This window comes from Carettochelys insculpta, chromosome 30 (assembly GCF_033958435.1).
Source record: "Carettochelys insculpta isolate YL-2023 chromosome 30, ASM3395843v1, whole genome shotgun sequence".
Lineage (NCBI taxonomy): Eukaryota > Metazoa > Chordata > Testudines > Carettochelyidae > Carettochelys > Carettochelys insculpta.
Genome location: NC_134166.1, coordinates 12,208,044 through 12,232,527, shown reverse-complemented (window position 1 = coordinate 12,232,527; position 24,484 = coordinate 12,208,044). Strand labels below are relative to the sequence as shown.

The 24,484-nt window shown below is 64.5% G+C and overlaps 2 protein-coding genes across 2 annotated transcripts; both read left to right on the top strand.

Annotated features, from left to right (window-relative positions):
* The first annotated feature begins 652 nt into the window (after positions 1-652).
* APLP1 (amyloid beta precursor like protein 1) lies at positions 653-14,289 on the top strand. Its single transcript, XM_074980950.1, has 17 exons — positions 653-841; positions 4,767-4,931; positions 5,420-5,549; positions 5,723-5,835; positions 6,500-6,678; positions 7,061-7,281; positions 7,860-7,990; positions 8,375-8,449; positions 8,828-8,986; positions 9,435-9,563; positions 9,654-9,753; positions 10,942-11,106; positions 11,653-11,676; positions 11,790-11,860; positions 12,283-12,351; positions 12,859-13,002; positions 13,223-14,289. The coding sequence occupies exons 1-17, from the start codon at positions 773-775 to the stop codon at positions 13,319-13,321; spliced, it is 2,043 nt and encodes a 680-aa protein (XP_074837051.1). The 5' UTR covers positions 653-772; the 3' UTR covers positions 13,322-14,289.
* Positions 14,290-15,672: 1,383 nt separating this feature from the next.
* Positions 15,673-20,504, top strand: UPK1A (uroplakin 1A). The gene is made up of 9 exons (XM_074981031.1): positions 15,673-16,084; positions 16,380-16,444; positions 17,470-17,567; positions 17,926-18,126; positions 18,278-18,352; positions 18,553-18,660; positions 18,989-19,168; positions 19,505-19,588; positions 20,190-20,504. Exons 3-9 carry the CDS (start codon positions 17,505-17,507, stop codon positions 20,232-20,234), a joined length of 756 nt encoding a protein of 251 aa, XP_074837132.1. The 5' UTR covers positions 15,673-16,084; positions 16,380-16,444; positions 17,470-17,504; the 3' UTR covers positions 20,235-20,504.
* Positions 20,505-24,484: the final 3,980 nt, after the last annotated feature.

The window sequence follows — 24,484 nt, the reverse complement described above, 5'->3', positions numbered from 1 at the left end:
GTGCCCATTCTCAGCCAGTGCCTCTGATCTTGCTGCTGCATCGCTTCCGCCCTCCTAAGAAAGCTGCGCGTGGGCCTTACTCCACAGGCTGGGATTGCTCGCCGCTGCCTGGGGGAGATGCTGGCACGCCCTGCCCTGCCCTGCCCCGCCCCGCCCCGCCCCGCCCCACTAGTGTGGGGGTGCTGGTGGGGTGCAGACAGCTTGTCTTGTTATCTATGGGCTGCCCCTTTGCAGGGGCCTGGCTGGGGCCTGGGTTCTTTCTCTGGCTTGGGGGGGTGGGGGCTGGGAGCCAGGACTCCTGGGTTCCCCTCATCTCTGGGAGTGCAGTGGGGACGGGTGGTTAGAGCAGGGGGGTCTGAGAGCCAGGACACCCAGGTTCTCCCCGTCTCTGGGAGGGAGGTGAGGGCTGGGGGAGGCTGAGCTCCCTCTCTGGCTGGGGGTGGGGGCTCAGGACGACTGGGGGAGAGCCCCAGGCCACAAGGCAGTGGTGCCCCGCGGCTGCCAGGCCTGGGAAGAGACCCCGGCGCAGCCCGTTGACCTGGGGAACTCCCTGCTGCAGGGGTGAGGGGGCAGGAGGCCGCCCCTCCCCCTCGCCCTGGCCCTGCTGGGGGGGGGCGGGGCGTGGCGGGGGGCGGAGCCGGGGCTGCAGCAACCGCAGCTGGCGGCCCAGGCTCCTCCTGCCACAGCCCAGCCGGGAGGGAGCCGCAGCGCCGGGGCTGGTGCAGCGCGGCGAGCTCGGGTCCGGCTGCCGGGAGGCGAACTCGGGGCGGCCATGGCTCTGCCCGCGGGGCTCTGGGCGGCCTGGATCCCGCTGGTGCTGAGCGCCGGAGCCCCTAGCCAGGTGAGGGGGCGGCAGCCTGCGCGGCTGGGGGGGCGGGACCCCCATCCCATCCCCTCCCCTCCCCTCCCCTCCGCCGGGGAGCCCCTCCTGCCCGGGGCCTGCGGGTGTGACTCTTCGCGGGGGGAGGGGCGCAGCGGGATTTACCAAGGTCACCCCACGAGCAAGAGAGAACCCAGGAGTCCTGCTCCCAGCCCCCCCCCCCCCGTCCTGCCCCTCCCTGAGCCAAGAGAGAACCGCTCCCAGCCCCCATCCCACCCGCTTCTTGAGCCGAGAGAGAACCCAGGAGTCCTGCTGCCAGCCCCCAACCCTGCCCCTCCCTGAGCAAGGGAGAACCCAGGAGTCCTGCTGCCAGCCCCCAACCCTGCCCCTCCCTGAGCCAGGAGAGAACCCAAGAGTCCTGGCCCCTAGTCACAGGGCTCTGCTGTCCTTTGCTGTATGTTGCCCTCTTAGTGGCCTGATGCACTGGGAGTGGGGGTGCAGTAGTGGTGGGCAGCACCCTGCATCCCCACTTCAGGCCTCAATCCAGAGCCTCCTGGCAGTGCCCCCCTTCCCCCAGGTGTCCCCACTGCCCCATTCAGGGACCCAGCACTCAGACGTGGCCGCCCCATAGCATAGGACAGGCCTGGTGCTGCCCCTCGGCCCCCGAGAGCTCCCTGGGGAGCTGCTGTGCCCCATGCAGTGGAATGGCCAGGGGAGGGCAGCCTACCTCCATGGATGGCACAGCCAGAGGGAGGGGGGCCCTCTCTGGCCAGTGGGGCTGCAGCCTGGCACAGGGTTGCTGCTGAGCTGCCCCCAGGCAGGCCTGGCTGGCACTCAGGTCCCTGTGTGTGAATGTGCCTTGGGCCTGCTGTGCTGAGGAGGCACCGGGGGGGGTCTGTCTCTCTCACCCCCCCGTTCCCCTGGGCCCCCAACTCTGCCCTGTGCCAGCCACTGACTCTGGCAATCCTAGATCTCCCCCCCCCCCCCAACCCCCCGCCATTGCCTGTTGAGCAAGGTAGCGCCAAGGGGAAGACTTGGGCCGGGGGTGGGACACAACAACACACCTATCAGTGCTGCAGCTGCAAGAGGGGGAAGGGTAGGGAGCCCCCGGTGAGGCAGGGCCATTTTCCTCATGTCTGGGGCTTTAAACCCCCTCCCCCCACTAGCCCAGCCTTCCTGCTCAGTGCCTGGTGCTCTTGGGTTGATGGCTGGGGCCTGATATTTGGAGGGGTGGGGCCTGACTACCAGCTCTAACCCCTACACCCCACTCCCCTCCCAGTGCTGGGATTGAACCCAGGAGTCCTGGCTCTTGGCCCCTAGAGTGAGCAGGTGGGGAGCCCGGACTCCTGGGTCCCCCCAGCTCTGGGAGAGGCGTGGGGGAGTGTCGCTTGGCTCTCCTGCAGGTGCCAGGGGGAGGGGGGTCTCTTGTTGTGGCTTTGGGGTCCCCCTCATCTGCCCCTTGATCCTAAATTATTGCCAGACCCCACCACCACCTGCCTGGTGTGCCTTTGCCTCTGGGACAGGGGCCCTGGTTCAACAGCTGGTGCCTTAATGTACTGACGGATAATTCATGGGCGGGGGGGGGGGAAGGGAGATGGAGTGTGGGGGAGGGACAGAAAGTAGGGGGAGGGGGTGGCACAGCGGGCAGCCTCCACTCTGTTCTGCTGCTCCCCAGCCCAGCTGCTCCCCATCTCACGTCTGGGTCTCTGTCGAGCTGGAGGGGGTAGTATGACTGCCCCCCCAAGTGCCCCCTGCTGGGTGAGGCCAGGGCTGGAGTTGCAGGGTGCCCCTCCCCCCTCGTCTCCTTAACCGGGGGGCAGCAGGGGGTGGGGGGATTAGACCTGGCCTCTCGCTAGTTAATCTGCTCACATCCGATTTGTGGGCTGCCCGAGCCCCGATCAGCTGCACTGAGGCCCAGCCCAGAGGGGTGGGGGGGAGCAGCGAGGAGGGGGCGTTATCGAGCCCAAACCCCCTTCCCCAATCCCTGCAGACTCATTGCTCCCTTCCTGTCTCTGCCCCCCTCTGGGCTGGGGGGAGGCTGGAGTCTGCCCGGGGTAAACTGTGGCAGCTGCCGAAGAGCTGGGCGTGAGCCGCTTAGTCAGGGAGAGCCAGGGTAATCCTTGCTGAGCCGGGGGCGGCCCCTCCAGCACTCACCACCAGCCCGTCCCCTGCCCGTCCCCCACTGCACAGACACAACCCCCTGCCCCCCCCAGTGCCCCTCCCCCACTGCACAGGTAAAGCTCAGTGCCCCTCCCCCACTGCATAGGTACAGCCCCCTGCTTCTTCCTTGGTGCCCCTCCCCCCAGACACAACCTCTGCCTCCCCCATCCACTGCACAGACATGACCCCCTCCCCCATCCCAGTTCCTCTCCCCCGAAGAGACGCAGTCGCTGGTCCCTGCCCCCCACTTCTTGTCCCCAAGCTGAGGTTTCCCCATCTTCTGTGCTGAGGGTCACCCTAGAGGGATGGGGAAGGGGAACCCCCTCACAGCCTGCTGGTCCCTCGGTGGGTGCCTGAGTGCAGGCTGAGACATACACGGGGGATCTGACCTTCCCTGTGGCATCTGAGCTCAGGGCAAAGGGGGTCCTGGGGTTAGGGGAGCCTCCTCCAGGGCCATGAAACAATTCAGAGAATCCCCGCCACGCTAGGCCCGGTGCCCCTCGCATCCAGACACCCCAGCCCGGCCCGGTGCCCCTCATGCCTGGCCCTGGCTGCCCTGGCAGGGCTGAGAAGAAGCCCTTTGTTGTTGTTTTGATTGGGCTGGGTGAGGCTGTGAAAGGCAGTTTGTTAAAGGGCCAAGCTGGCACCTTGCCAGGGTGTGTGTTGGGGGGTGGAGATAGGGATGACACCTGGTTCCTCAGTCTCAGGGCTTGGAGGGGGTGTGACCCTGATGTCATCCTAGTAACCTCCCTCCCTGGGGCAGATGGGGGCAGGGATCCCATTTCTTCAGCACTGATGGGGGTTGGTAAGTGTGGGGGGTGAGGTGGGACAGGGTGGCCCCAGGGAGTGGAGAGGGGGCGGGGCGGGTGAGGGTACCCTGGGAGCAGGAGGCAAGTGGAGGAGGTGGGTTGGGGGAGGGGACCCTGGGGGGCAGGAGGCAAGTGGAGGGGGGCAAGGTGGAGGAGGGTGATCCTGAAGGGGGTTATGTGGGGGGAAGATTATTTAAAATTCCTTCTGGGAGACGGTCTCCATGGCAACCAGGAAGATGGGCAACTCCATGGGGAGCAGTTACCGCGGCAACAACATCCCTGTGGTTGCCAGGGGAGGGAGGGAGAGAGAAAGAGAGAGATGGCTGATGGGGGGTTGGGAGGTGAGGGGCCAGATGTGTCTGAATCACCCCTAGGGCCTCCCCAGTTCTGCCAGTGCCCCCCAAGTCCCCAGCTACTGATCTAGAGGGGAACATTTCCTGCCCCACAAGCCAGCCAGTGCCTGCCTTGAACAGATGGAAGCCGGCACCCCAGAGGGGAAAGACCCTGTGTCTCGCCCATACCACCAGTGGGCAATGTGGGGAGATGGCTGGGACAGTCTGGCTCATACTGCCCTCGGCTGTGGGTTCAGCCTCTGCTCAGTGGGTCCTTAAGGAGACGTGGGGAAAGATTGGCTGGGAGCCCAGTGCAGCTCCAGGATCGGGACCAGGGCTCCCCTGACCTGGCAAAGGGAGCCAGCAGCTCCTGCTCTCAGTCCAGCAAGGCTGGCAGGGGTAGCACCTCTGGCAGGTGCCTGGTGGGTACCACAGGGCAGGAATAGGGGTAGGCTGGGTCATAACCCCTCCCCTGTGGCAGGCGCTGGGCGTGGCAGGGGCAGGACAGGCTGGGTGCTACCGTCCCCCCTCGCCCTCTCCCCCCAGTGGAAGGCACTGGGAACGGTGGGGTGGAAGAAGTGGGCACTGGGCGTGGTGGGGGCGGGATAGGCCGGGCGCTAACTCTTCCTCCCCCTCTCGTGGCAGGCGCTGGGCATGGCGGGGGCATCCGTGGCCGAGCCCCAGGTGGCCGTGTTCTGTGGCAAGCTGACGATGCATCGAAACCTGCAGACAGGAGGGTGGGAGCCTGATGCTTCCGGTGCCTGTAGCTGCTTCCGCAGCCGCCAGGAGATCCTCGCATACTGCCAGGAGGTACCAGCCCGCAGGTCCCTGGCTTTGCACTGCCCCATGGCTTCCCCACAGCCCACACACCCTGCCAAGAGATCCTGGTTTGTTGCCAGGAGGTGCCCGCACCTTCTCCCCCCCCCACCCCAATACCCCCACGCCCCTCCCCAGAACTGGGCCTTCCTGCCAGACCCCTCCCCACATCACTTCACACTGGCCCCTCCTACCAGGTCCTTTCCCGTGCTCTGTTCCCACCTCCTGACCCCAGTGCTGGGGTCTCCCCAGGCTGTATGGGGTCTCCATGGGCTCATCACTCAGCCATGCCAAAGCTAAGAGATATGGGGGGGCGCTGACCAGCCAGAGTCTGGGGGTACACCCAGGGGTTAGGAAAAAGGGACAGAGATCCTTGGGCGCTCTTGGCTGGCCCATGGCCCTGCTGTCTGCCCCATCTTTAGGGGGGATCAGGGGTTTATGGACAACTAGTGGTAACAGCCAGTCTCCCCTCTGTCCCACAGGTGTACCCCGAGCTGCAGATCACCAGTGTGGTGGAAGGCACCCAGCCCGTCACCATTGACAACTGGTGCAAGAGAGGGCGCCCCCAGTGCAAAGGGCATCGCCATATTGTGGTGCCCTACAGGTGCCTGGGTGAGTGGGGCGGGCGCAGGACGCCTGGGTTCCAGCCCTGGCTCTGGGAGGGCCAGGGGTGCTGGGAAGCAGGATGCCTGGGCTCTTTCCCCAGCTGTGGGAGGAAAGGGGGCCTGAGGGTACAAGCAGGTGGGGGGCTGTGCTGACACCAAGTGTCGTTCGCCCCCCCCCAGTGGGTGAGTTTGTCAGTGAAGCTCTTCTCGTGCCTGACACCTGCAAGTTCCTGCACCAGGAGAAGATGGACTCGTGCGAGAGCTATGTGTACTGGCATGGCGTGGCCAAGGAGGTGAGCGCGGCAGGGTGCTTGGGGGGGCCCCCAAGTGACCCCCAGGAGACCAGAGCAAACCCCTTTGGGAGCGCCCCCCTCCCCTCCCCCTGGAGGTATCGGCCTGTACCACGGCCTTCTGGGAGGGGTGATGGGGAGTTCCCTGCACAGGTTTCAGGTGGACAGTTTTGGGGGGTGGGGGGCCTTGGGAGATACATTCTCTAGCTGGGGAACGGGTCACCCTCAGGAGATACCATTGCCATTTGGGAATGGGGAATGTTAGGTAGATGGGGGAGGGGCTGCTTTTGGGAGATACCACTGCTATTAAGGGGGACGGCTCCCCATGTCATTGCCATCTGGAAAAGGCCAAGGAAGATACCATTGCCATAAGCGAGGGTTGGTGGGAGGAATAGGTAAGTCTAAGAACATACCATTACCAGAGCGGGGGGTAGTTTTCAGGACTTACCACTGGTTGGGTGGGGGGTGGTTCTTGGGCAAATATTGTTGTTATTGGGGGGTTCTTAGCGCATACCACTGCCATGGGGGGAGATTTTAGGAGACACCATTGCACCAGTGAGGGGAGTTTGTGGAAGATACCACTCTTAGTGGGGGTGTCTTTGTGGATATACCAATGCTGGGCTGCTGTAGGGATGTCTGATGCTGCTCCCCCCGCCCCCCCCCCCAGGCCTGCAGCAATGAGGAGCTGGAGCTGCACAGCTATGGGATGCTGCTGCCCTGTGGGGCTGATCGCTTCCGGGGCGTGGAGTATGTGTGCTGCCCCTCGCGCCCCCTCCCCCTGCGGCTCGAGGACCCTACCCCAGCTCCCCACAGCCTGGCTCACCTGAAGGAAGAGCCCAAGCACAGGTGAGGAGCTGAAGGTGGGGCAGTGCTGTGGGGTTGCCTGTACCATGATCCCTTGGCTCAGGGCACTGCTGGGGGGAAGCTCGCAGCAACCCCATTGGCTATGGCTCAGGGCACTGCTGGGGGGAAGCTCGCAGCTGTGGGAGATGCTTGCTGCTCCTTAACTTCGGTATAGTGAGAGGCTTCTGACGGGCCAGGCCCACACGGGAGAGCAGATGGGGCAGAGGAGGATGACAAAGGCCCCTGGGAAGACGCAGCTGGCTCAGGGCACCGCTGTGGGGGAAGCTCGCAGCATCCCCTTGCCTGCAGCTCAGGGCACTGTTGTGGGGGAAGCTCACTGACCCCACAGCCCATGCCTGACTTTTGGCCCCCAACCCTGCTATAGTGAGAGGCTCCCGACAGGCCGGGCCCCCACGGAAGAGGAGACGCTGGAGGCAGATGAGGAGGAGGAGGAGGAGGACGAAGGCCCTGGGGACAATGCAGCCGACACTGATCCCTTCCCCGCCACCTGGGATGACTATTTTGTGGAACCTGGTTACTATGACGACGGTGTCACCCAGACGACTATCACCACCACCACACGGACCACTGAGGAGGAGGGCAAAGGTGAGGCCCACACCTTAGGTAGGCAGGTGCTGGGAGTGGGAGGCAGCCTCCCAGAATCCCCTACGGCAGGTGCTGGCGGGGGTGGCAGGGAACTGGTGGTTTCTCGATCCCTGGGACAGGCGCTGGCAGGGTGAGGTGGGGGGGACTGGTGGTTTCAGACAGGGCAGGAGTCCCCAGGCGAAGGGGGACTGGCACAGCCTGGCATGGAGCTGACACGTCAGCGGGAGGGAGACGGATGCTGTTCCCTGGGCTGTTTTGGTCCTCTCCCCACCTGACAATGGGGCGCCTGTTCTGCATGGCACAGTGCCCAGCTGTGCCAGGCTCCGAGCGGCCACCGGAGACCGCCACATGCCTCGACTTGGGAGAAACTGCAGCCCAGTGCCCTGGGGTCATGCTGGGGCGGGCTCAAGGGGTGTGCCGTGCAACAGGGGCAGGGAAGGCTGTGCTCTGGGGATGGGGGGCTTAGTGGGGGGCTCCATGCTGGGGGTGCAGTGGGGCTGGGAAGTAGCACTATGCTGTGGGGCACGGCCCAGTAGGTGGCTTGTTAAACGGCATGCTGACAGCCCCTCTCGCCGCAGCCACCCCCACGCCGCGCCCCACAGACGGGGTGGACATCTACTTTGAGATGCCGGGTGACGGGAGTGAACACGCCAACTTCCTGCGAGCCAAGATGGACCTGGAGGAGCGCAGGATGAAACAGATCAATGAGGTGCTTGGGAGAGGGGCAGAGCCTCGGCCCCACCACCTCCACCCCCCTGCCCTGCCCCGGACGTCCCCAGCATGGCAGCCCACACAGGGGTCTCTGGGTGAGCGGCTCCATGTGGCTGGGGCTGCCCCAATTCACTGGTCAGTCTATGCCCCCCGTGTGGCCTTGAAGGCCTGTTAACTATGCCCATAGCTTGGAGCTTCATGTGTCTGCATCAGCTCCCCTGCTGGCATGTGAATGGCGTGTGCTGGTGTATGGTTGGCATATGGGAATGAGCACAGAGAACACTCCCATGCCCAGCAGGACCCTGGAACTGGGGGCTGGGGTTAAGGACAGCTGGGGGTACGGGTATGGGGCCAGGCCCCATTCATCTGCTGTTCCCCCCAGGTGATGAAGGAGTGGGCCGAGGCAGACAACCAGGCCAAGGAGCTGCCCAAGGTGGACCGGCAGGCGCTGAACGAGGTGAGGCGCCTCACTGCAGGGAGAGTGGGATGGGGCTGCACCCTGGATCCCTGCCCCCTCTCCAGCCGCTTCCTCCCAGCAGTAGGGCTGCCCCACAGCCACACTGTGGTGATACCAAGCCTGCCTGTGGGGTGGGAGGACCACATTCACTCACCCCTTCCCCCGTGTACCCCGCACCCTCCCCATGGCTCACTGGCCCCACCTTCATGGACCTCCCTGGCCTCACCCTTCTGAGGTCTTGGCTGAGGCCCCACTGCCCCCCCCTCCCGGATTCTCAACCCCACTCCTGCTCCCCCTGAGTTCCTTGCCCCACCCCCTTGAGGGCTCCAGGCCCTGCCCCCGCTTATCCCCGCCCCCCGCCAACCTCTCCCCATGCAGCATTTCCAGTCCATCCTGCAGACGCTGGAGGAGCAGGTGGCAGGCGAGCGGCAGCGGCTGGTGGAAACACACCTGGCCCGGGTGGTGGCCCTGCTGAACGACAACCGGCGCGTGGCACTGGAGAGCTACCTGAGCGCTGTGCAGAGCGACAGCCCGCAGGTGAGCCAGGAGGGTCAGCCAGGGCACCTGGAGCCAGGGATGGGTTCTAGAGCAGGAGTTCTGATTTGGATGGCTCAGCCCCTGCCTGTCCGCAGGGATAGGCTGCCCTTGCGGGCAGACATGCAGGCTGGGCCAATCCAGAATGGGTTTTAGAGTAGGGGTGCTGATTGGCTGGCTGGTTGGTTCTGTCTCTCTCTCTCCCCCCTCCAACTGGCTGCCCAGCTGGAGCAGGCACTGGGTAGATTGATGGGAGTGGGCTAGTCTAGAATGGGTTCTAGAATGTGGTGCTGATTGGCCGGTCTGACCCCGCCTCTCCCCTGCAATTGGCTGCCCAGTGAACTGGGTAGATTGATGGGGCGTGGGCTAAAATGGGTGCTAGAATGGGTTCTAGAATGCAGTGCTGATTGGCCAGCCTGACCCTGCCTCTCCCTTGCGATTGGCTGGCCAGCCGGAGCGGGTGCTGCAGGCACTGAGGCGGTACGTGCGGGCGGAGCAGAAGGACCAGCGGCACACGCTGCGGCACTACCGGCACGTCAGCACCGTTGATCCGGAGAAGGCTGAACAGATGAAGTTCCAGGTGGGGAACCCCCCACTTTGCTCCCCGCCCTCCTGGTGGTCCAGGGATGGGCACGCCCATCTTAACAGCCCCCCATCTGTCTGCCCCCAGGTGTACACCCACCTGCACGTCATCGAGGAGCGCATGAACCAGAGCCTGGCGCTGCTCTACAAGAACCCGCGGCTCTCGGTGGAGCTGCGGGACCAGATACGTACGTACCTGACAGCCCCTGCTGGCAGCTTCCCCAACAGCCCCCCCCCCCCCCCCCCCCCGGCTCTCTGCAGGACCAGGTACGTACACACCCAGCAGCCCTTCCCCTGACAGCGTCCCCTTCTTGCTGCTGGGCTGTGGGACCAGATAAGTCCCTCCCCCAACACCCCCAGCTGCCCCCCAGCTCTCTTCAGGGCCAGATATGTAGGTACCTCAACAATCCCCAGGAGCCCCCCCAACCTTTTGCCTTGTCCATGGGGCTGGTCACCTCCCCTTTCACAGCCCCTCCCCCGAAAGCCCATCCCCAACAGTTTCCCACAGCTGTCTGGGGGCTGTGGGGCCAAATACGTACCTATGTCAACAGCCCCTTATGCTTCCTCCCCTGAGAGCCCCACAGAGATGGGGGACTGTGGGACCAGATTCATGCGTGCCCGATAGTCCCTTCCCCAGACAGCCCCCCCCACACTCTCCAGGGGCCTTGGATCCATGTGTATCCCCACAACCCCTCCTGCCAGCTCCCCTGGCTCTTGGAGGGGGGGGCTCTGAACCCCCATGGCCCTCCCCGACAGTGCTTCCCGGTGCCCTGGCACCTCGAAGGGCTGGAGGACAGGATCAGTACATGCCCCCACCAGGGATGTGTTGAACCTGAGAGCCCTGTCTCCAGGGGCTGTGGGCCCGGCTGTTTGTACCCGGACAGCCTCACCCTGCCAGCAAAACCCCTCGACATCCCTCAATGCCCCCCCATCTCCCACCCTTGCTCTTGGAGGGGCTGAGGGACCGGTGTGTAACCCCTGCTCTCTCCCTTCCCCTGACACCCGTGCATGTGGCCCCCCCCCCCCATGCACCTCCTGGCTCTGAGGGGCCGTGGGAGCCGGTGTGTGGGGACTGCATGCCTCGCTGAGATGTCTGGCCCCTCGCTCTACCCTGACACCCCCTTGCTCCGCTCTTGGAGGGGCTGCGCTCCCACGTATCTGGCAGGTTGGCAGGGGAGTGGTACTTAGTGGTTGGGGGTGGCTGGGAGTCCGGACTCTTGGGTTCTGTCCCCCTGCTGGAGGTGGGAGGGAGCCAGTGGTTGTGGGGGAGGGAGTTCTCCAGGACTCCTGGGTCTTATCCGTGGCTTTGGGAGGGGAGTTAGGGTCTAGTGGTTAGAGCAGGTCTCCCCACTGTGACCCGGGCACCCCATCCCCAGAGGAACTGCTGCGGGCTGAGCGGGCAGGGACCAGCAGCCTCCTCACAACATCCATCTCGGAGACACGCACCACCGAGGAGTTCCTGCCATTCGACAGCAGCGAGGACCTGGGCCCTGACAACCGTCCTGACCCCCTGGGCACTGGGGGCCTCTTCCCTGGGGAAGGTGAGGGAGGGGCCAGATCTGCAGGGTGGGGATGAGTCCTCTGGGGGCAGGGCCAGACTGGGAGGGAGGGAGGGGTTGGGGGCAGGGTCAGACTGGGAGGGAGGGGTCAGGGGCTGGGGGTGGGGCCAGACTGTAGGGTGGGTGTCAGGGTCCTGGGGGGATAGATTTCACTGGGGGCGGGGCCAGAAGTTCTGCTGGTTGAGATGACGCCAGATCCTGCCAGGGCAGGACCACACCCGTGGGGATGGACCCAATGCCTGTGATGGTGGATCTTCTGGGTGCGGGGCCAGAGCCTGGGTGCGGGGCCTGAAAGGGGTCACCAGCCCACTGGGCCATGACTCAGGGCAGCGATGGGGGTGGTGGTGGGGGCGCTGTACAGCAGGGCAGGTGATTCCCATGGGAGTGGGGGGGACAGGGAGATTCTCTCTTGGGAGAGGGGAGCGGCACAGGCCCCCCACCTCACAGACCCTTTTCTCTGTTCCGCTTCTTTCCCCCCACCCCCCTGGGCTGTCTGCTGGTGCTGGTCCTGTGGGTCCCTCTTCCCAGACTCCCAGCCTGCCGAGAAGAAAGGTGAGCGCTGGGGGTGGGCTCCAGCCCCCCCCGCCCCAGGTGGGCTCAGCCTGCTGGACCCATACGCGCCGGGGCTCCTTCCCCCACCCATGGGACTCTCTTCTGCCCCACAGCTTCAGGGATGGCGGCGGAGTATGACTACCTCAGCAGCGAGAAGACCACACCAGGCGAGGAGGAGCAGAAGGTGAGCCGGGCTGGGAACCTGGGGGGCTCCCCCAGTACTGAGTGGGTGGGAGGGGACCTTCCCCTGGATGGACCATTGTGGGAGCAACTTGACAGGAGGGGTCCCCTAATCTCGAGGTGTGGGTGTAATGCGTGATGGGAGATCCTTCCTATGAAAGGTTGACCTGATCCCCACACTCAGTGGGGGGTGTGGGTGCAATGCATGATGGGAGGCTGGCTCCATGCATTGTGGGAGCTGCTTGCCAGGCCTGCCTATGAATGGAAATGGAAGGAGAGCTCAGTGCGTTATGGGAGACACGATCTCCTCCAGGTCAGCGTGCTGGGGGTGCAGCGAAGGGCCATTGACCTCACGGCACCTTGTTGCCATGGAGGGAAGGGGGCAGGCGGGGGCCCCCCAGCTCAGTTTTTGTCTTCCCCTCCCAGATGAACATCTCGGTGGGGGACGTCAAGGGAGTGGCATACAAGTCTCCGGAGATCCAACGCGACGAGCTGGTGAGCAGCTTGTAGCTTCCTCCAAGGGGGAGCTGCTCCCCCAGAGCCCCTCAGCCCCTGCCTGTACACATGTCCCGCTGCCCCCCCCCGGTGTGCCACTGCCACCCTGTACCCTCACCCCTGCTACCCACCCCCCCGGTGTGCCACTGTTGCCCTGTGCCCCAGCAGCACCACCCCCCAGGCAGTGCTGTGCACACCTGTCAACTTGGCCCCTCCAGCCTGCGATGGCCCCTCCCACCTGTAGCCCCCCTCTGTGCCAGTGGCCTCGGTCCCAGCTGTGTTCCCCCACACCTTGGCCCCAGCGGGAGCCCTAGAAATCCCTCCCCCAGCACCCACAGGCCTCCCCGTAGGTCTGAGGCAAGGGGGGCAGTGCTGGGCTCTCAGCCCCCCATCTCCCTGGGGGAAGGTGGAGGCCTAGAGTTTAGGGTGTTTCTGCTGACCTGCCCCCCAGAGGGGTCTAGCCCCCAGGATCTGCAATGAGAGTACATGACTCTGTGTCCCCTACAGGAGCCGGACACCCTAGTAACCATTAACAGGGGCGCCCTCATTGGCCTGCTGGTGGTGGCGGTGGCAGTCGCCATGGTGATCATCATCAGTCTCCTGATGGTTCGCCGGAAGCCCTATGGAACTATCAGCCACGGCATCGTGGAGGTACCGGACCCTGCTCAGGGATGCTGTCTTCGTGGCATCCACAGGGGTGTGGCACAGCCAGAGATGGAACCCAGGAGTCCTGGCCCCCAGCTGCCACCTTGTGCCCCATACAGCCCCCTAGTGGGGTGTTTGGGAGCAGTCCCCCTGTTTCAGGGGTGGGGAAAGGGGGAAGCCTTCAGCCTAGCCCCCTAACCCATGTCTCTGTGCCTCTCTGGGGCAGGTGGACCCCATGGTGAGCCCTGAGGAGCGGCAGCTCAGCAAGATGCAGAACCATGGCTACGAGAATCCCACCTACAAATTCTTCGAGGAGCTGCACTGAGAGGCCGGCCGGGCCGTGGGGGAGCAGGGGGGACACACCGAGCTGCATTCGCACCCAGCTGCCCTTCCCCCGACAGCAACAGTGGGGCTTCATCCCCCCTCCCCCACCTCAGAGTCCTGTCTCTCCTTCCCCCTCTGAGCCCCCAGTGTGCCCCTACCACCTGCCCCCTATGCTCCCCCTGGGGTTCTGAACAGCTCACCTGGCCCTCTGGCTTCACGTCCCTTCAAGGAGTGTGTGCTGCACCAGGGCAGAGGACTCTGAGTGATTAACAGGGGCAGGGGAGGTTAGGGAGGTGTTTTTTTTCTAGGTGTTTCTAAAGTGTGGGAGTAACAGAACACTTACACACATACAGCAACCTGCCACCTGGTGCTCCCTTACACACACAACACCCTAGCTACATTCAGCCACCCACAAATGGGCACCCACTCTCACACACAACACAGTAGCTGCAGCTGCCTGCTCACACACAACCCCATAACTGCACCCAGCTGCCCACCCCTGAACTGGCACCTACTGCCCCCCCCTGCCCCCAAACACTCTAACTACACCCGCCCGCCCTTCAACCTCCATCCACTCAGATGCGCAATGCTGTAACTACCAGCTGGGCAATTGGGGCCTGGCACCATCACCTGCCTCCTAGGCTCAACTCTACCCCAGCTCTGTCTGTGTCCACATCCCCCTCCCATGAGTTTGTCCTACTGCTGGGAATATGCACACCCCCCCCCCCCCCAGCTCTGCTTCATTTATTTCATGGGATGGGGCAGGGTGCATGGACAGCCACCCACACAATGCAGGGTTTGCCTCCAGCTGGGGGGCAGCCCCCCCCCACCCCAGTCAACTGCACTTTAAGTGGAGTCAGAGGAGAGAGAAGGTCCACGTTCTCAAGTGGGGGGGGGCAAGCTTTGGTTCTAATTCCCCGTTGCTGGGACACAAGCCAGGTGTGGAGCTGGGGGGGGGGGGACGGGGCAGATTGGTGGGGCAGGGGAGTCAGGCGTGGGGCAGAGTTGGGTGGGGGGCGGTGGGCGGTAGGAACTGTGGAGTCAGGTAGTGGGCAGCCAGGGGAGCAGGGTGTATAGCGAGGGGGGCTGGGTGTGGGGGCGGACCGCGGGGGCGGGGCTACGTTCCTGCAGGGCCAGCACCCATATAAATTTCCACGCGTGACTCTACTAGGCTCCCCTGGAAAGTCGGAAATGGCAGATACCATCTTACCCCTGCGGGAGGGCGTGGTATTAGGGATATACCATCATGCCCTCCTGCGGGGGGAGAAGGGGGCGGGATTTGGCTTGGCTATGCCATCACGCTCTCCGTAGCGGGGGCGCCATGGGGGACGTAGGCTCTTGTCCCTGGCCGCTGTACTGGGACGGGACTATGTGGGACGTACCATGTTGCTCCGTGGGGGGTGGGAGTAGGACGGGGTCAGTTGAATGAAACACGGGGTAAGGTAGTTTCCCTGCGCGGCACCGGGTAAGCGCTGGGTTCCCCGGCCAGGGGGAGGAGTGTGAGGGGACGTACCACTTCCGCAAGAGGGGCGTTCGGGAAAAACCATTGTGCTACCGGGGAGAAACTGCCCTTGGGCTGTACCACCTCCCCTCGGGATGCATGCGGGCTATACCACTTTGTGGCGTGGGGGGGGGGGGCATGCGGTGGAGATGTGCCACCTCTGCTGCCGGGACGGGGGTGCAGTCAGGTGGGCACCTCCCACCTGCACTTGAGCTGGAGCCGGAGCCAAGCCAGTGGTCTGCGCCCCTGCCCCCGGGCCCGCTTTGCATGTGTGTGTAACGGGGAGGGGCGGCTCGCGGGGCTGGGAGCCTGGCGGGGGGGGGGTCGGGCCCGGCTGCCCCCCCCCCCCCACTAATAAACATTGTCACTTCCTGAAAGCCTCGTGTGCCTCGGTTGCGGGCGGACGGGGGTGCAGAGGGGGGTGCTCGGCGGGGGCAGTGCTGCAGGCTGGGGGGGCTCGGGGGCGGTGATGATGTAGGGCTGGGGCGGGGGGTGTAGAGGGGGGCGCTCGGCGGGGGCAGTGCTGCAGGCTGGGGGGGCTCGGGGGCGGTGATGATGCGGGGCGGGGGTGCAGAGGGGTGCTCGGTAGGGGCAGTGCTGCAGGCTGGGGGGGCTCAGGGGCGGTGATGATGCAGGGTGGGGGCTGGGGGGTGGTGCGGGGCAGGAGGTGCAGAGTGGGGTGCTCGGTAGGGGCAGTGCTGCAGGCTGGGGGGGCTCGGGGGCGGTGATGATGCAGGGTGGGGGCTGGGGGGTGGGGCGGGGCGGGGGGTGCAGAGTGGGGTGCTCGGCGGGGGCAGTGCTGCAGGCTGTGGGGTTTCAGGGGCGGTGATGATGCAGGGCGGGGGCTGGGCTCAGGCTCGCACACCTCATGCCGCAGTGGGGGCACCGCCCTACTCCAGCGAGGAGGCTCAGCTGGGGAGGGGGATACCCAAGCTTGGGGCTCTACCTGTGGCCAGCAGCTGGGCTAGTGATGGGTCCAGAGCCCCAGCCACTGACTGGCCCTGTCCCTGCCTGCCTCCAGCCTGGCTCCCTTGGGGCAGCTGGAGCCCCCTGTCATCGTATGCGAGGTCACTGACCCCCTAGCCTCTCAGATGGGCTGTCGCCTGCCTGGAGCTTGGCCTCCCAGCAGTGCTGGTGACTCCCAGGGACCATTCCCACCCGCCCAGCATCCAGCCACTCGGACTCCTGGCCTGCAGGGCCACCCCCACTGTTCGGCTCCCCATTTGCACAGCCCAAGGCCCCCTTCCAGCCACCCACAAGCAGGTTGTACCCGAGCTGCAACTTCGTCTGTGCTAGGGTGGGCTGCAGGCCTCATCTGGCCCCATGGCAGGGCACTGCCTGGCTCAGAGGGGTGGGGTAGCAGGCTGTTCCCAGTGCTGCCAGAGCCACTGGGGTGGGAGACTCCACTGGTGTCCCCCCAGTCGCCAGCCCACTGGCTGCCGGTGGGGGCTTTAACTCCTGGGGAAGGCTGTCGCCCTGGGCGTGGAGCCTGGGAGGGTAGGGGTGGGGCTTCCAGATCTGCCCGCTGGCTCAGCCTGGCCCCTGTGGCTCCACCCAGGCAGGTGGGTATAAAGGCGCAGGTGGGGGCAGGGAGACTGAAGCTACTGCAGAAGTAGGCAGCAGGTGAGTGTGGGTGAGGCTGGGGTATCAGGTGCGGGGGTGGCTGGGAGTCTAGTCTCAGAAGGGAGCCCCTGTTAACCTGTAGCTTGACAAAGAACAAGTAGTTCTGTAGCACCTTGTCCAATACATTTGTCTTCAATAAGCTCGTTACCTAATCAATAATCTGGTCCTCTTTAAGGTGCTACCTGAATGCTTGTTTTCTATGGGTCTGTCAGGTCTGGAGGTGCTCAGCTGGGAGCCAGGACTCCTGGGTTTTCTTCTTGGCTCTGGGAGGTGTTGCGGGGGCCTGATGGTTAGGAGGGGGTGCAGGAGCCAGGATTCCTGACTTCTCTCCTTGCTCTGCGAGCAGGGCTGTGGCCTGAGGGTTTAGGAACTAGGACTCCTGGGCTCTCTGTTTGGCTCTGGGAGGGAACATGGGATGGGTGGGTGGTCAGTGCAGGGAAGGGGGCTGGAAACCAGGCCTCCTGGATTTCCTCTGCAAGGCATGTGGGGTGGCTCAGAGCAGGGAGGGGCTTTGGCCTGGGGGCTGGGTGTACCTGGGAAGGGAATCTGTAAAATGCTGCTGGGGGGAGGTGGGGCAGCTGGAAAAACCTGCTGGCTATCTTGGGGGCAGGAAAAATCTGGCTGGGCCACGGCCCAGAACCCCCTTCTGTAGGAGCAGGGCCAGGAAGGTTGGGGAGATCTCTGGCCATGTTTGGGCTGTGCCCCCCCCCCCACCCCCAGGCCTGCCCTGTGGTGGCAGGAGGGGTAAGTCTGACCTACCTTGGCATTGACCTCTGCCCTGCCCCCACCCCACCCCACCCCACCCCACCAACCTTGATGGGGCTGGCTCTGGTTGGCTGTGGACCAACCTTGGTGCTGGAGGCAGGGGAAGACCAGTCTCACTTCTGAGGAGCAGGGAATGGGTGGGGGGGCTGACACCTGCATAAATCAGCATGGAAACCAGTGGTGTACATTAGCATACTGATCTAGAGGGGGGCCCCCTGTTACCTGGAGCAGCTTGGTCTAACCACCCTTGTGTGTTGCAGGGTGTGATCTGGCAGAGCCCCCCCACAAGCAGAACATGGCAGAAAAAGGAAACCCCCTCATTGTAGGGGTGCTGATCCTGGGGAACCTCATCATCCTGGTGAGGGGAGTGGGGGAGCTGCCCAGCTGGTGGGGGGGGCTGTAGTATGTTGGGGGGGTCTGTAAGTGTGGGAGATTTGAGTTTGGGGTGTGGCTCCCAGAGAAGGCAGGGCTATTTGGGGGGAGCTGGGACTTTGAATTCCTTGGGGACCCATGCAGAGCTGGGCTGGACATGGGAGTCCAAGGGGCTCATCCTCCCCTAACCCTCATCCCCTAGGGGTGTGGCCTGGGGCTGCAGTGAGGGATCCTGGGGCTCACCCCACCCTGCCCTGGGTGGGGTGGGAGGGTCTGGGTTGAGCTGACTCCCCTGGGGGGGGTGGGGGGCTGCAGCAGCCAGACTCACCCCTCCCCTGCCCCAGATGTGTGGCATCGCGCTCTACGCGGAGACGGTGTGGGTGACAGCCGACCAGTACAAGGTGTACCCCATCCTGGGCGTCTCTGGCAAGGACGACGTGTACGCGGGCGCCTGGATCGCCATCTTCTGTGGCTTCGCCTTCTTCTGCCTTGGCGTCTTCGGCATCGTGGCCCTGGCACGGGGCAGCCGCCTGCAGCTCATGCTGGTGCTGGGGGCTGTTGGGGGTGGGGAGGGGGGGCTGTGCTGGCTGGGCTCGGTGCAGAGGGAGGGACCCAAGGGGGCAGTCTGGGCCGTGGGACCCCCACGGCCCCGCAGTCTCACCAGCTCTTCCTTCCCCTCTTCCCCGCCCCCCGCAGTACCTGGTGCTGATGCTGATTGTCTATGTGTTCGAATGCGCCTCCTGCATCACGTCCTACACCCACCGCGACTTCGTGAGTCCGGGACCCTCCCTGCTCAGGGGTGGAGGGGAGACCAGGACGCCTGGGTTCTAGCCCAGCTCTGGGAGGCGGCTGGATGCTGGGGGGAGGGGAGCCAGGCTGTCTGGGTTCAGGGCTTGAGGGGGGGGGGTGCTGGGCCCATGGGGGTCTCAGTCTTGCCATGGCCCTGCCCCACGGCTCCCCCTGCCCCTCAGGTGGTCTCCAACCACAGGATGGTCACCAAGCAGATGCTGACGTTCTACGCGGCCCCCACGGCCCAGGGCCGGGAGCTGACACGCCTGTGGGACCGGATCATGATGGAGGTAGGTTCTCGCCATCCCCCTGGCGGCTGTGAGCCCCACTGCCATGCAGCCCCCCACACTGCTGGCAGGGGAGGGGTTTCTGAGGGTGGCCATTTTGGTGGCACCCATGGGAAGGACCTGGCCCCTCATGGGTGCCCAGCGCTGCCTCTGTGTGTGGGGGGCAGGGGGTTACTGGGGAGGCTGATCCTGGGTGGGACAGGGCTGTGTTCAGCTTTGGCCCCCACTGCCCAGGTGGGTTCCTGGAGGAGGGGAGAGCCTGGGGGTGGGGTGGGGGGAGCTGGGGGAGGGGACAGCACTAACAGGCACATTGTCGTCTGCTCCCCCCCAGCAACAGTGCTGTGGTGCGACAGGCCCCCTGGACTGGGTGAACCACACATCCGCCTTCCGCTCCCTGTACCCCGAGGGGCAGGCGCCCTGGCCCTTCCTCTGCTGCAGGCGGGACCCCAACTTCGTGATGCTCAGCGCCGAGGGCTGCCGCGTGGGGCACGTGGATTATATCAACACCAAGGTAAGGGGCCCCTCTGCCCCCCGCTGTGCTGGAGCTCCCTCGCCTAGGGCCTGGGCCCCTGGCCCCCTCCAGCTGTGCCAGGGCCCCTCCCCCAGGGTCCCTCTAACTCTCCCCCCAAGGGCGGGATGGACTTTGTTACCTGTACCAAGCTGCCTGGCTGGGCACCGCCAGTAGAAACCCGCTGGGGGCACTCAGGGGGGCGGCCCCTGGAGCTCAGCCTCCGGGGACCGCTGCGTCTGCTCTAACCACTGCACACCACTGCCTGCCCAGAGTCGGGGGGGAGCACCCAGGCGTCCTGGCACCCGTCTGCCCCGGGCTCAGTGCCTGTCTCCCCAGGGCTGCTTTGAGCACATTGAGAATGCCGTCAACAGCTACACCTGGGGCATCTCCTGGTTTGGATTCGCCATCCTCATGTTCACGGTAGGGCCAGCTGCTGGCAGTGGGGAGGGGTGGGTGGGTGTGTGTGAGAGAGAGAGAGAGAGAGAGAGAGAGAGGTGGGTTCCCAAACTTTTCTGCATCACCACCCCTCTTTGATTTTTGAGAGAACCTCACTTCCCCCACCCCCCAACCTCTTTTACTGTGGGCCAATCAACCACTCTGCCTGTCTGAGTGGGCCCCCCCCCTCAACTCACCTTTGTAGCAGGCAGCCAGCTCCAGCAGGGCCCTCGCCGGCTGCCTGCTTTTTATAGGGTCGGCCCCGGGTCGCCCATGTGAAATGGCTGAGAGCCAGAAGCAAGGGCCAGCTCTTTCTTGGGGTGGGGGGGAATGACTGGGGGTGGCTGGGTTGCCTCATGCCCCCCCCTAGATTCCTTTGTGTCCCCCGGGGGAAGCCATGCACTAAAACCTCTCCTGGCTCCATGGGAGCTGGGCAGGGCCCTTCCACCAGGTGGGGGCTGGAGCTGTGACCTTCTCAGCTCCCCTGGGGGCAGGTGAGACCAGGCAGTAGGGCCAAGCAAGGGGTTTGGGGGAGGATGGGCACAGGGGGCCGCCTCTGAGGGTCTCTTTGTCCCTTTCCATTCAGTGCCCTGTGATGCTCCTGGCCATGTACCACTACACGACCCTGTGAGGCCCTGACCCCAGGCCTGGCGCTGCCGTGGGGCAGGGCTGCTTTGACCCTCCATCTGCAGAGTCAGCACTCAGTGGGAGCCACCCCCCTTCCCTCTCTGAGCTGGGACAAGTGGCCTGGGCCCCACCAGCCCTGCTCCTGCCCCCATTGTGCTGGCTGGAGGGCCGTGGGAGATGAGGAGGGGGGGCTGGTACCTCCGGGAAGCCACTTGCTGCATATGACACCCTGGAACCCCCTTCCCTTTCCTCCATCTCCATTAAACACCCTGGAACCCCCTCCTGACTGCTGTGCTCTGTGGCGGGGGGAAATGCCTGGGCTGCCCTCACCCACCCTTGGAGGCTCTCTCCTGTGGGGGACAAAGCTGAGGCTGCCTGTACCCCCGAGTGCCCAGCTGGGTGTGAACAGGGGCCCCATGAGGCTGCTGTCCTGTGCCAGAGTGTGCTGGGGGGTAGGCTGCCCCCTTCTGCCCCGCTTTCCCTGCCCCTGCTGTCCCCATGGGTACGTCTGCCTGTCAGAGGGGATTGGGGGAGGGGGGGTTGGTCTTCCTCTAGCTGGGGGATGGGCGCTGCTCGGCAGGGAATTCCCCTGGCCAACCTCCCCTGCAGGGGCCTGAGCCCCAGGCCTGGTGTGGTAGGGGCAGGGGAGGGTCTGTTTCTCTCCTCCCCACCCTCAGGCTGCAGGACTGCCCCTCCCCCCCAGCTGTAGCCTTGATGTGGCCAGCAAGGGGCTCAGCCCTCCACCCGCAAACTGTCTTTAAAGGGACATATCTGAGCAGCCTCCCTGGCATTTTTCCAACCTGGGGGAGTAGATCTTGTTACCTTCACCTGCCTTGGTGTGGATGTTCCCCAGCGCTGGCTGCGCCGCTAAACACCTGCGTGGCAGCTGGAGCTCGCTGGGGTGGCTGGTTACACTTAGCTAATTGCTGTTCTGGAGCCCTGGCCTGGGGCCACCTTCCCCTCACCCTCTGGACTGACCCCTAGCAGCCAGCCCAGTGCTGGGCATCTGGTATTGGGGGGAGCAGGAACTGATGTAAGTTAGGGGGGTGGGCTGGTCCCTGTCCTGTGCCAGAGCTGGCTGCATCTCAGCGGTGGGGGAGTCATCCAGCAGTGGTGTTACGTCTGGGTGTTCCCCAACTGCCCTACCCCAGCAGTGGCTGCATTCCCTGTGGTACCACTGGAGGGAGCTGGACAATTACTTGAGGTTTGTGTTGCTTTGGGTAAAATTTACTAAGTTCTACCAGAGTCCAGCTCCCGTCCTCCCTCCCCTAGCGGGTGCTCATGTACATTTCGGTCCCAGAGCAGGATCCTGTTTTCCAGAAAGCCCCTTGTTTCCAGCCTCCGGTTCAGTGGCTGCTGGGCCCAGTCCAGGGCCTTCTGGGGAGCTCTAGCTGTCAATTAAACAATCAGCTGAAGGCTACTAGCAGAATCCCTCTTCTCCCATTACAGCTCTGTAGCTGGCTCTGCCAGTGACTCGGCCTTTGCAAGAGGGGCTGGTACCTCCTGTGTGGGTGCAGCATGTGGTGGTGGGGGGGCCATATTGGAGGCTCCTGCCCTGACTAGTAATGGGAGAATTGGGTGGGAAACTGGAAATGTGTGGGATAGAGCCTGGGTGTCCTGACACCCTGCCCCCTCCTGCTCTAACTACTTGCCCTCACTTCTCTCCCCACACTGGAGCTTGTAGCAGGCTTGACAAGTGGGGTGGGGCTGAGTGCTGGGGCTGGTTCCTGCTGTAGAGGGCTGGGAGCTGCATGCACCCGCCTGCTGCATGGAACAGCCTGTGCCCCCTTGGCCTTCCCTTGGGGGGGGCCCTGACCCCTCCCTTCCACTGCCCCAACCAGCAGCCCAAGCTGCATGCAGGGCAGGGTTCCTGCTGGCAGAGCAGGCTGGGAGCCTGGGCTCTGGCTGGAGGGAGGGAGTGGTGCCTAGGGGTTAGAGTGGGGCTGGGAGCCCAAGTGTGAGGGGCTGGCCTGGCTGGCTTTCCCTCTGGCTTTGTGTGCAGTGAGGTGGGGGACAGGGCCCCTCCCTGCCCCAGGCTGCAGGAAGCTGCCCCAGCCAGCCAAGCCGTATGCGGGGGGTGGGGCTCACTGCAACCCTCTGGTGGTCCATACCCAGTGTGCCTCCCCCTCTCCCTAGCCATGCTCGCAGGCTCCCAGCAGCCCCAGGCAGTGGCACTGCGTCAGTCACCCCAGGGCTGCTCCTGCTGCTGGACCAGCTTGGCAGGCTGGGGCTATTCTGTGGGGGCAGGGTGGGCCCCTTTTATCAGGGCACAGCCAGAGGCACCTAGCCAGACCAGACACACCTGCTCAGGGACAATTCTTCATAGAGCCCTGCCCCCCGGGAGTCCTGGTCTCAGCCCCTCCCCGCACCAGCTTCCCTGAATGAGGGGCAGACCCCAGCAATCCTGGTTCCTAGCACCCTTGAGCCTTACTGAGCAGCACGATGACTCTGTGCGTTTCCCTGTGTGTTGCACCGGTGACTAAGCAGTGGGAATAAGGGTCTGTGACAGCGTGGGCTGGGGGGGGGATGCTCCCCCACCCGCCCTGCTGCCTGCACCCAAAGGTGGCTGATACCCTTCAGAACCTGAGGGCAAGGATGTGATCAGGTGACCAAGGGGACCCAGGCTGGGGTGGGGGGGGGGCAGGTGTCTGAAAGCTGGACGGTTGGCTTGGGGTGGAGAGGGAGACTCCAGGTGAACCTCAGCACTGGGGAAGCTGGTCTGGAGCTGCCCTGCCCCACAGGTGGCTGCATCTCAGCCCTGGGTGTGATGTTATGTGTGGCTGTTTCCAGCTGCACTACCCCAGAGGTGCCTGCATCCTCCGTCCCCAGATTTGGTACCCACTGCCCAGCTGACCTGGCTGAAATCAGGAGCCACTGTGGCAGCAGGGACACTTGATTCTGAGAGCTGCCACATGTCCATCTGCAACACCATCTCTAAAAGGGCGTGGGCGCAGCCAGGCAGCACGGCCCAGGCTGTTCAAAGGCGTGCTTGGTGGTGCCACACGGTTCCTGGAAAAGGCAGCAGGGTCCTTTCCCTCTGCCCTCCCTGCCCCCTGTAGGCAGGGTCAGGGATGATGTGTGCTGGCCCCTCCAACTGGCTGGGAAGCACAACCTCTGGGAGCTGAGGGCACATGACCATCCCAGCACCCCCCACCCCCATGAGACCTTTGGGGCGCTGCTCGGCCACGTGTTCCTCCCCCTGCAGGTACTGTGCCCACTGGGGCCCTATTCACCCACAGCTGCAGGCTGCCCCAGCGGCCTCCACCCCAGGCTGGGTTTGCCCAGTGCCCACAGTGGCGGGGGGGCTGAGTGCAGGGCCAGGTCCCTGTGGGGCTCTTTTAACCCCACACTTAGCTGCCTGCCTCCCTCGCAGAGCTTCTGGGGCTAGAGTGCAGGTTTGCCCACCCCTGCCCCTGGCCCAGCACCCGGCCCCTTGTCCCTGCAGTCTAGTGGGCAGGAACAGTGCAAGGACCCCCCCTCCCCTGGTGCCCAGCCCACCCTGGCTAACGGTGCCACCGCAGCAGGGAGTTCCGCAGGTCGCTGGCACTTGGCTGCCCCCTGGGCTGGGCCTGGCAGCGCTGAGCTCTGGGGCCCATGTGCAGAGGCAGAAAGAACATTTACGGCCCCCCAGATTGCACCAAAGGTTTGGGGTTTGTCTTTATTAGTCAATGGGGTTGGGTTAAACCATTTAGTATGGGGGGGGGGGGCTTCAACAAAGCTGCTCACTGTGGAACAGCCCAGCACACCAGAGCCCCCTGCAGCAAGTGGGGGAGGGGGGGGGCTGAAGTCGGTGACAGGTTTGGCCATGCCTCCTCCAGCTCACCGCCCCCCCCCCCAGTTTGAGGGGCATTGGCTGGTTATGGGGGGGGAATGGGGGTGGGGAGCAGAGCTCCCAGGGGAACTCCCCTGACCATGGCCCCCCCCTTCTTTACACAGGGTTAGGCAAGGTCAAAGGTCAGCACTCCCAGGGGACCCCCCCCCAAAGTAACAGTGGGAGTTAGTGCAATAATGGCCTCCCCCCCAAAACACCGTACTGACAACCAGACACCCACAGCCACACAACCGAGCACCCACCCTTGCCTCCCCCCCGGCGCAGGGCTCAGCCCCCCTCCAGCTGGGGCAGCACCCCACACACCCCCCCCCGCCTCCTACACTCAGCCATCCCATGGTCTCTGGACACAGGGCAGCCAGCCAGGTGGGTGGGTGTGTCCCTCTAGCGGCCCCCCCCCCCCATGGTCAACCCTCCCCCCATGC

What these genes read in the sequence shown, in the direction of transcription:
- APLP1 (XM_074980950.1), top strand. Translation starts at nt 773, where the DNA reads ATGGCTCTGCCCGCGGGGCTCTGGGCGGCCTGGATCCCGCTGGTGCTG. An exon ending in GCGCCGGAGCCCCTAGCCAG is followed by an intron (nt 842 to 4,766) that starts GTGAGGGGGCGG and finishes CTCTCGTGGCAG; the next exon opens with GCGCTGGGCATGGCGGGGGC. An exon ending in TCCTCGCATACTGCCAGGAG is followed by an intron (nt 4,932 to 5,419) that starts GTACCAGCCCGC and finishes TCTGTCCCACAG; the next exon opens with GTGTACCCCGAGCTGCAGAT.
- UPK1A (XM_074981031.1), top strand. Translation starts at nt 17,505, where the DNA reads ATGGCAGAAAAAGGAAACCCCCTCATTGTAGGGGTGCTGATCCTGGGG. An exon ending in CCTACACCCACCGCGACTTC is followed by an intron (nt 18,353 to 18,552) that starts GTGAGTCCGGGA and finishes CCTGCCCCTCAG; the next exon opens with GTGGTCTCCAACCACAGGAT. An exon ending in TCGCCATCCTCATGTTCACG is followed by an intron (nt 19,589 to 20,189) that starts GTAGGGCCAGCT and finishes CTTTCCATTCAG; the next exon opens with TGCCCTGTGATGCTCCTGGC.